We start from the raw sequence: 10,000 nt of genomic DNA, 5'->3' as shown, positions 1-10,000 counted from the left end.
GAGAAATGTCTGATATTAGAGATAAAGCAGCAGCTTACCATCCTCACAAACATAAAAGCCAAAGAGATTGACTATTTAGAAAAGTTTATTTTCCTGAACATTGAAGTCAACATGTCGTTCCGTTCGCAAGATGAAAGGTCGTAAGTAGTTTCCACGCATTTTTCTCAATAAGCCTGGACACTAGTTCAACCGTTTTGTAAATTAAAATTTCATAACATACCCTGGGATCGAAAAAAAAAATATCTTGTCGCAACTACAAGATATATGAAAATTCAGTCGCAAAGTTATAGTCGCAAATTAAATTGTATCATTTGTAATCGTAGTGAAAATAGGAAGAAAGTGGTGAATGATCGGGGGAATGGATCGTGGTCCAACCACATTACAATTTTCTCTATATGTCCAAATTGAAACAAAATTCAAGACGAGAAACAAAATAAATTTTAATCGGTTTATTTATTTTAGCAAAAGCTGAGGCAAAATGCCAACTTTTAACTTTTTCCTATTTCAACGGCGAAAGCTGGTCGCAATTTGGCCACTCCTCCAGATATTTTAATCGCAAAGGCAAGAAGAAAAAAAAAATCAGTGGCTCATTGGTCGCAATTTCGATTCCTGATTTACTATAAGCATGTAAATACATTGGGCGAGCCTAATTATTAGTTTTTTAAATTGTTTTATTTTCGTTGCAATTCCCGCATAATCAACACATTTTTAATATAGCCAAAAATATCCGCACAATCTTTAGTTTTTTGTCCTCATCCTATCAGAAGCCCAGCGGTAAACATTTTTTTTTCTTTGGTTCGCTCTCTTGCAGATGTTCACAATCAGCCAAGGTACTAGGAATTAGAAAAGTCGGAAGAAAGCTATTACATGCTTTTAATAATCTGGTTGTCGAGATTTCATATTTTTCGTGATTTCAGTTAGGCGATTTACGCGCGTGACACCATCGTAATTATGTGTCTGTTGTCATCAAATATCATCAGTACGTATTTGACAAATGGGCTTTTTTGTTGTCGGTCTGCATGTCTGCAGTTCCGACAATCTATATCTTATACCTAATCGGAAGTCTCTCTGCTTTATTTATAACTCAACGTTGCCCCTTCGATAACTGTTGATAAAGAATAATGCGTAAAGATCACTTTTAGCCGACAGCACGTGCTTTGCTAGCTTTATTTCCATGCGGCCGCTTCTCTTAAAAGATTAACAACTTTGTATTTGCGTAATTGGAAAGAAAATTCTAGATGTTTTGGTTGGTTTGCACTCTAAAATTCTTCTGGAGGCTAAAATATTGTGCATCAATTAACATTTTTTCCTCTGAAAAGCAATCCTCAAGGTAAAGTGTTAAAAATGTCCCTTCCCTCGACTGGGGTTCTCGGAAAAGCTATCGAGAACATTGAAAATTTAGCCCAATATATTTGACGGGAAGTAAAACATAACTATTAAATTTCATTAAATACCCAGTCTGCAATCTGCTGTCTTTAATCTGTAGTATATTGAAAAAAATGTTCTCAATACTGCAGTGAACTTATTGTTTTAAAATTTGATTCTTTTTAGCACTGAATTAAACTAGTTTAGGGGTGTCGAATGGTTCATCAAAAACTGTGGGTCTCGCAAAATTTTAGTCCAATCTCACGGGTCTCGCAGTCTTGTTTTTTGAGCGGTTATGTGCGTCTCGCAGTCTCCTTTTTAAAATGAAGGTGTCAAACACTTTGAAGTCTCAGTCGGTCTCGCAATCTAAAAAGTCAAAATGTCTCGGGCTCGCAAAAAGAAAACGCTGGTCTCGCCGTCTCGCATTTACCATTCGCCACCCCTTAGTTTCTCTCACTAGCCTAGCGGCCGGCGAAAATAAGCAAATGTTGATAAGCGCGGGCGAAAAGAACCAAAGGAGCATCGTCTTCTGAGACACTCAAACGTCACCTAAACCGGTAGCTATACGTCAAGTGATTGTTGAAATTGTGTTTCAAAACAACTACTTTATGTCAACTTACCTTAATATCGCAAAATGATCCTGGAAACAACTCTGAACTACATTCCTTCCATGATCGAATAGACAGCGCCCACTTACCCGGAGTCCTTAGACTTTTTGGTCAGCGGGTGAACTCCCGGAGAGACTCTGGGGCTAGCACGGTTCGCTGATTAATGGACCTAATAAAGTGGCCCACCTTTAGTACACCCTCGAAACACAGATCAGATCAAGAAAACCATAGAAGTCATCGGCACACTTGCAGAACGCCTGAACAAAGAAAACCATGATCAGGTTATCGAGAAATCCACCACTCAAACCTCCATACAAACGCTTGCAAAAATATCTGGGTTCCCAGTGCACTACTAACGGGCCACTAAAGAAGTATATAGATATAGACAAGAGAAAATGAGGGGACAGAGAGGGAGGCTCCCGGTCCAGCCCTTGGGATATGTCATGTCCACGAAAGTTATTTTTAGACGAGCGGAAGTCTGTCTTCCGAGACGTCTGCATGCAGGCCAACCTCGGTCTGATGTTTGAAAGAAAATAAATATTCATCAGACTTCCACGTGCGCCGCAATTTCTTCTTTTCACTAAAGAACCTGTGAGCGAGGCAAGACTGCATGCGGACGTCTCGGAAGACAGACATTCGTGGACATGACATATCCCGGCCAACGCCCTGAGGCTCCCTCTCTGTCCCCTCATTTTCTCTTGATATAGATTTATATATAAATTTAGCCTAGCCTAAAAGCGGAACTCCCTGTTATTTGTTATTACTGCCTGTAGGGTTTGTGAAAATAAAAGGTTTCAAATTGTCTGCCTTTTGATGTTTCCGGTTGCTGCTTTAAAAATTAAATCATTTTCTTTCCTTTCTTCTATATAGAAATTCATTGCGCAACTAGTGAATTCCACGGTAAATTTTACGCTAAAAACCGATGTCGCATGAATCATGAAGCGATGAGTGCAACATCGGTTTTTCCAGTGAAATCTACTTTGCAATTCATCAGTTTGGCGATAATTTTTTCTTGAACCAGGAGCTATCACCGAATGATTTGAGTTTTAGAAGAAAACAAGCACACCCTCACCGAGCGAATGGAAAAGGAAAAAAAATGTCAATTCAGAATCAACTGTCAATAGCCAGCGAATAGGAATCATGCTAAAATTAGAAGCCATAAAAACAACTTTGTCAGTTCAAGGTTGATGTACTTAACCTGTATAGCAAGCGTTTTCAGCTGGCAAGGAGCGAACTCTTTTTTCGGCCGCGCGAGAATAGGGCGAGCGCAAAAAAAAAAAAAAAAAAAAAATCGAGGTGGGAGGGGAGTAGGGGAGAAGGAAACGCTTGCAGACAACCCCCTCGATTTTGAAAACTCCCGTTCCTGATTGGCGCGGTTCGGATTTTTTTGATTGACGCCTCTCAGTCCCTCATGTCAAAATAATGTATTGCTCGTAGCAAGCGAATGAATTAGAGAAAGCAACGCTTTCGGACCTTTCGGTGGACTGATTTTCACTTTTCGTTCGCTGAAATCGCTCACTACGTAGGCTAAATGGCGGAGAGGTCTTGTTTTCAAGAAATAATACATCAAGCAGTTAGCTCCGATGTCGATGAGGGATTTAGCGGTGGCTTGAGAGAAGAACAACGAATTTCGATGTATTAAACAGCTTATCCAAGGGGGAGATTTGCTCGCTGTTCTCCCACTGGTTTCGGGAAAAGCCTCATTTCTTGCGAAAAACAATGCTTACGTATAAATTATTAGTCCTCTCCAAAGTATTGCGAATGATCAAATCAAGGAAGACTTTAATGGTGATTAGGGCTAGCTGGCAAACAGACTCCTAAACGATTCAATCTTGCGAGATCATTGTGCTTAATTTTGCACCCCTGTGGACCAATACTGTTGAAATCCTGTAGTGTAATGCCGACGCTTTGGGGTTTAAAGCCTTGACATCATTGGAGAAGCAAGTTCGACACTATTTATAGCTGTTCCTTTAATTTTAACATCACTTTCTTCGATGCACAAGCGCCAAGTACACGGTGTTAATTACACCACCGAACAGAAAATTGTGTGGGAAAACCTAGCAATGTCGGCGGCTTGTTTGCAACATTTCAGGTGCTCTCAGGCCGCCTTCGGGAAGGTTATCTATAGTAAAAAGCTGGTAGAGATTATCGCTATTTTCCTTCTCTAAGTGATATTTGAACTCTCGCGCAAATTTTAAAGTTCTTCGTGGAGAGTTCTCATTGTTTGTTTTTGTCACTGGAGAAAACACCCGAATTGATTTCCGTAGCGGACTTCTTCCCTCTGGCGTGTCTATCAAACGCTTATTTGCTGGAGATGACTTGTTAATTTCACCTTCTATCGATTTCTTGACGAATGAATAGAGTGTTCCAAGATTTCGAATCTTGCGAGCACGAGGATTACAAACTCGACTTGAATATTTCTCACATTTAACCACCTCAAGTCCAACTTTCTGGCAGATTTGTGCTTAAATTTGTCCCTTACAGTCCTTCCTTCCCGACGGATTGAATAGATTGTCTGTTGAAATATAGATTGTTTGGCTTAAATTGCCAAATTTAACTTTGAAATTGCAACTGCAAAGCCTGCATTGGTCGCTCGGACTCATCATTGAGATTCCTCTACCTTACGCGTGTTGATTCCGAAATATCTTGTCAAGGATCTTGTGAAGTTTGTTTTTGTTCTGCACGTGTCCCCGAAAGTTCAATAGGCCATTTCCGAATTCATGTGTACCTCCTCTTCAAAGCGAGTTCAAGTGCAAAGTTTTTGTGATGGTTTTTAGCTCTACTTTACATATAAAAGAAAACTAATTATCATAATAACAACTTCGCACTTAGACTCGCTTTAAAGACGAGGCAGACATAAACTCGGAAATGGCCTATTTATGATAGCCGATGACAGCTTCAAACCTCTATGAGCGCGCACAGGCGTGACAGAACGAGTGGGCGGTTTTCAAATTCCAGGGGTTTGTCTGCAAGCGTTTCCTTTTCTCCTATCCCCCTACCCCTCTATCTTTTTTTGCTCTTGCGCTAATTTTCGTGCGGCCAAAACATCGAAAATTGCGCGCGGAAACCCTACGGAAACGCTTGCTACGCAGGCTATGATGTACTCTATTCCACTTTATTTCTGAAGACAAGATCATTCACATTTTGATGTATTTCATTGAAACACGCCAGGTTGGCTTGGTACAAAAATCGGCAAACTATGGTAATGCACCCAAGAAAGGTGCGAACTTCAAACACGATCTGCTCCAACACTTAAATACCGTTTGGGTGCTTTAAACAAACGTTTGAAAACACAAGCTACAGTCTCGGACAAAAGCTGTTAAGAAAAAGCGACATTTTTGGTACACCAACAACTTATCCAAACGTGCCGCTTAAATGCCGCCCTTTCCACTCCCCCCAAACTCAATGTTGCCTTATCTTGGTTGGAAATATACCGTAGAACATAGGACAATACTCAGCAACATTGACTGAGGGGGGAGGGGAGTGGGAAGGGGAGAGTAAATAGGGGTGTGTAAAAATGGAGGTGAATTTGTATTACTGTCTTAACAGTTTTGTCCGAGATTGTAGCTAGATTTCCCCCTATTTTTAAGATAACTCACTGCGAATACGTGTTTATAACACTGTCGAGGCTCAACGAAAACCAGTTGGGCAAACGGATTAAAAAAGCACTTGTTTGCTCGCATTCTAGAGAAAAACAAAGAAACAAATCAACTTTTCTATTATGTCCAAAAGAGTAAACATGATTGTTATTTAATTCCAGTTGAAGAGGAAGGAAGAAGGAAGAACACCTTTTAAAATACGCATCCACTTTAAATAACGCATCCGTAAAAAAAAAAAAAAATGGTTTAGAGCCCAAGGAAAGAATTTGTGTGCTAAGTATGAGCTATAACTGCTATTCTGTTTTGTCCCTGTCGTTCTCTTTCGCTCAGTCCTTTCGTTTCCGATTCTAAACATAGGCGTAAAACCCCACTCCCGATTCACGTCCCGTGTCGACTGACTGCCCCTGGGTCTCCGAGGATGAGGTTCTCCGGGCATCATGTAACCTTATCAGAGCTTCTAAAGATATGCCAAAAATTGCAATACAGAGAAAAAAGCAGCTCTAAGCAAATTCAAAGTAAACATTCAGCTTTAAGTTTACATCCCGCCGATGCTTGACTTGAATAATTGCGTAGCAATCAGTTTGGACCACAGATATCATGATATGTCAAACTAGATGGGAATCCGCGAAAAATGCAGAAAGAAAACATTTTTCAACTGTTTTCCACTTGAGCCCCCGATATGGTCACGGGATACTGGTCAGCGGATACTTAGTTTTGGCAGGTGTCAATTAATTAAAAGTTGGATGTCCAATATCAAAGATGTATGCTGCAACCTAGGACGATAGTCAAAATTTTAAAAAACTAGAGCGAGGCACTGGTGACTAGTCTTTTTTTCCTTAGCTTACAAAGATCGTTCCAGTCGTTCTCGAAGATCTAAAATAGTTTACAAAGCCAGTTGTTGGGACTGTGATTCTTTCTACATCGGCAAAACAAAAAGAAGATTGCATGACAGGAAGTCCGAGCATTTCAAAGCTCTTACACAAGTCAGCCACGCCTCTGCTGTTGCAGACCATACTATTTCTACTGGTCATAACATCAAATGGGACCATTTTGAAATCCTCGCAACTGGAAAGTCCGACTTGCAGTGTAACATTAAAGAAACGCTATATATCAGTGACTTAAAACCCTCTCTTAATGAAAACATTGGTAGTGAGAAGCTTCCTGGAAGTATCAACTACCGGAAGTTACGATTTTGTTAGCATGATACTGGTCACATTAGCATATATGGAGGGGTGGACGTACGGACGTCAATGGGTTACCACATTTTTTAAAAACATTTATCAGAAGGTCATGGTTCAGGACTCTGGTTCAGTGCTGGCGTTTTTCTGGTTTAAAAATTTCCTTATTGGATGTAACGTAGCTCGATATGATTTTTGTCCATATTTGGGCATAAAAGTGGTGTCCTAAAATCCCTAGCTTTGCTCCAAGTAAAAGAGTTGCAAGTTAAAGACTTCAAGGTCATGTGCTTCTGCATTTATCCAATATTCAAAAAAAGTTAAAAGATGTGCAAGGAATGGTCAAGACTTCACCATCGCTTTTAAACCAGATTAATCCATTTGCCGATGCTGACCAGCCTTTTGCAAGTCTCTCCACGAGCGCTGTTGCTTCTCCAGAAATTGCACTAGATTTGTCCAGAGCATATGGGGCTGCATATTAAGATTTCAAGAAAGAACGTTTCGAGCCCAAATGGTATAATAGTACTGATAATGATGATGATGATTATGATAATGATGATGATAATGACGATAACGATAACGATAACGATAATAATATTAATAATAATAATAATATTACTGTTATTATTATTATTATTATTGTTATTATTATTATTATTATTATTATTGTTGTTTTCATAAACCATATGATTTTTTTAAAGTTCATTTTTTAACAAAGACAAGTCATCTTTCAGATGAGACATCATCCAGCATGATGTTTTCAAGTTTCGATTAAAAAATTTGGGGCATGCGCGACCGTGATAGCTTTCCTTTAAAGCACATCATAAATATGTATAAATCACATTATAATAATGAAACGACGGGGTTTGAATTTTGAAAGATGTCTAACAGTAAAAGGGCAGAGATTTTAGGAAATAACAATAACAGCGGAGCTATGCGCCCCGAAGGTGTGCGCGAAGCGCCATGGGTAAGAAAATATTGTAACCTTTTTGTGATTTGGCCACCGTGCGACCGTCCACCTCCCCATGTAAGCCAATGTGACCAGTATCACGTGAGCATATCGTGGGCTCGAGCTTAGACCTCATCGCAGCGGCAATACAGTTTCCAGTATACATCTTTGGCAATGGCTATCCATGTTAAGATCAACTGACACTTGTCAAAACATGGTATCCGCTCACCAGTATCACTTGACCATATCGCGGGCTCAAGTTTAGAGCTCATCGAGGTCAGCTGCCTTTTTTTTTGGCTGACCGCTAACCAGGTAATAGGTTTCAATTGGATCGCACGCTCAAGCCAAGTTAACTAACTTTAAGAATAATCCAAATGGACCCATAAAACAAAAAGCGTCACGAAACCACTAGCCTGCATTGATTTAAGTACTAATAACTAAGAGAGTCCCGTATGCAACCTGACCCTTACGGGCCAAACATTAACCAGCGTAGCTAGTTGCATAAAATCATTTATTCTCTGAAAGAAAATTTTTATTTATTTTTTTGGTTTTCACCAATTTGGCCCAAGCGACTTATTTTACGAAATCAAACCAATTTATGACTCTGATCGCATCACACCCTGAAATTAGAGCCGACGACGCCTGGCTTTTTACTCAAGTTTTGAAGCAAAAGCTTTTCAGAGTAATTAAATATAAGTAGAAGAAGGAGACGAAGCCGTTGAACGAAATTACGGATATCCTGGCCGGATTCTCTTTGGAAAAAATGAGCGAGAAAAAAAAATTAACAAAACAAAATAAAACAAAAAAATAATAAATGCAGTCTTCTCCAAGACTGTTTATATACATTTTATGCATCAGGGGCTTTTCGGGTTCAGTAAATATTGCGGTTGCAATATTCTTTGCCTCTTGATACTGTTTTTCCCTATGGAATGGTGATTTTGACGTGTTTGGTCTAGCAATGTGGATATTGGTACGCGATTCTTGGAATAAACGATTTTTAAAGGCAACCTTTCGGCAGCTTACATGTGATAGTCTAGGGTAAAGATTAATGAATCGTACATTTCCTCTTTAAATCATCTACATTTCATTTAATTCATTCATCATATAGTCATCATACTTCTTAATTTAAGTCAAATTAGTTATGAATCAATAATTGCTCAAAATGAAACTAGTAATATGCAAAATCCCTTACTCTTAGTAATGTAAGGCAGATTATTTGGAAATCCTCATTAAAGTATTATTTTACTCCTCAATGCGAGGGAATCACCTCCGCTTTAATTATATTAGCTCGCTTTAATATTAAACTGAGGCCGGTTTCTCGAAGCCTGGCTCGCGCTAACCGTTGGTTAAGAGGTATCAAGACTTATAAATTTCCATGGTATTTAACGCTAGTCAACGCTACCTAGGAATCGGGCAACCCGCGCTTTAGAAGCCTCTCAATAACTGAAACCAAAAATAATGCTGTGCGATTTGGGGACATATTGTCCTGAATTGAAACGTTTTTCACGGGCTCCCTCTTTATGCTAAAGAAAGGGAAAAAACACTCAACAACAACAACAACATAACAACAGCAACAAGCGAAACCGAGAAAAGCATTCTCTTAAGAAACTATATTTTTAAGGTGTATCCTACACTGCCGGTATCTCACTAATATCTCATATCATGGTATTAAAAGTGTCAACGGAATAAAACGAGAATTCTCTTCCAGTTAATTGTTCCACGCGAATCAATCCTTGAGACACTGATCTTCTAGCAAATGGATGGCAGTACATTTTCGTAGAAAAGCTCCTCCAGGTTGACGTATTCCTAAACAACGGAACAAGGAAATGAGTTAGAAATTAGCCACCGAAAGCCTTCCTATCGTTATGTAAGCCCCAACGACCAGGCCCGGGGAGACAGACTAATTACCGAGTTAGGATTTCGAGCTGGATTTCGTGTTCGATTTCGAGTTGGATTTTCGAGTTAGGATTTCGAGTTGGATATTCGAGTTAGGATTTTCGAGTTGGATTTTCGAGTTGGATTTTCGAGTTAGGATTTCGAGTTGGATTTTCGAGTTGGGATCTCGAGTTGGATTTTCGAGTTGGATTTTCGAGTTAGGATTTTTTGGCGGGATTTTTTTAGCGGTCTTTTTTTGGTGGGGTTTCAAATAAATGTTCAGTGGTTTTACACAACGTACTTTGTCAGTGGTGTTGCACATCGTCTCGAGGTCTTTTCAAGATGGAGGACAAAGAGGGTTGCAGATCGTTAAGGGCAATCTTGTTTAACGTATCCTAGTATTGCATTCGTAATTGTATTTTTGACTGG

The 10,000-nt window shown here is 39.5% G+C and overlaps 2 protein-coding genes across 2 annotated transcripts in view; both read right to left on the bottom strand.

The window, feature by feature from the left end:
* LOC137983345 (fibroblast growth factor receptor 4-like) overlaps positions 1 to 2,042 on the bottom strand; it is a 47,310-nt gene extending 45,268 nt beyond the window's left edge. The window contains exon 1 of the mRNA XM_068830547.1: positions 1,986 to 2,042. The gene's annotated coding sequence lies outside the window, so the exon portion shown is untranslated. The remainder of the gene's footprint in view (positions 1 to 1,985) is intronic.
* Positions 2,043 to 9,026: 6,984 nt separating this feature from the next.
* LOC137981741 (uncharacterized) overlaps positions 9,027 to 10,000 on the bottom strand; it is a 59,044-nt gene continuing 58,070 nt past the window's right edge. The window contains exon 20 of the mRNA XM_068828799.1: positions 9,027 to 9,502. Within this exon, the coding sequence (XP_068684900.1) occupies positions 9,446 to 9,502 (57 nt within the window). The 3' untranslated portion in view covers positions 9,027 to 9,445. The remainder of the gene's footprint in view (positions 9,503 to 10,000) is intronic.

This window comes from Montipora foliosa, chromosome 13, assembly GCF_036669935.1.
Source record: "Montipora foliosa isolate CH-2021 chromosome 13, ASM3666993v2, whole genome shotgun sequence".
NCBI lineage: Eukaryota > Metazoa > Cnidaria > Anthozoa > Scleractinia > Acroporidae > Montipora > Montipora foliosa.
This window is presented reverse-complemented; position numbering and strand designations above follow the sequence as displayed.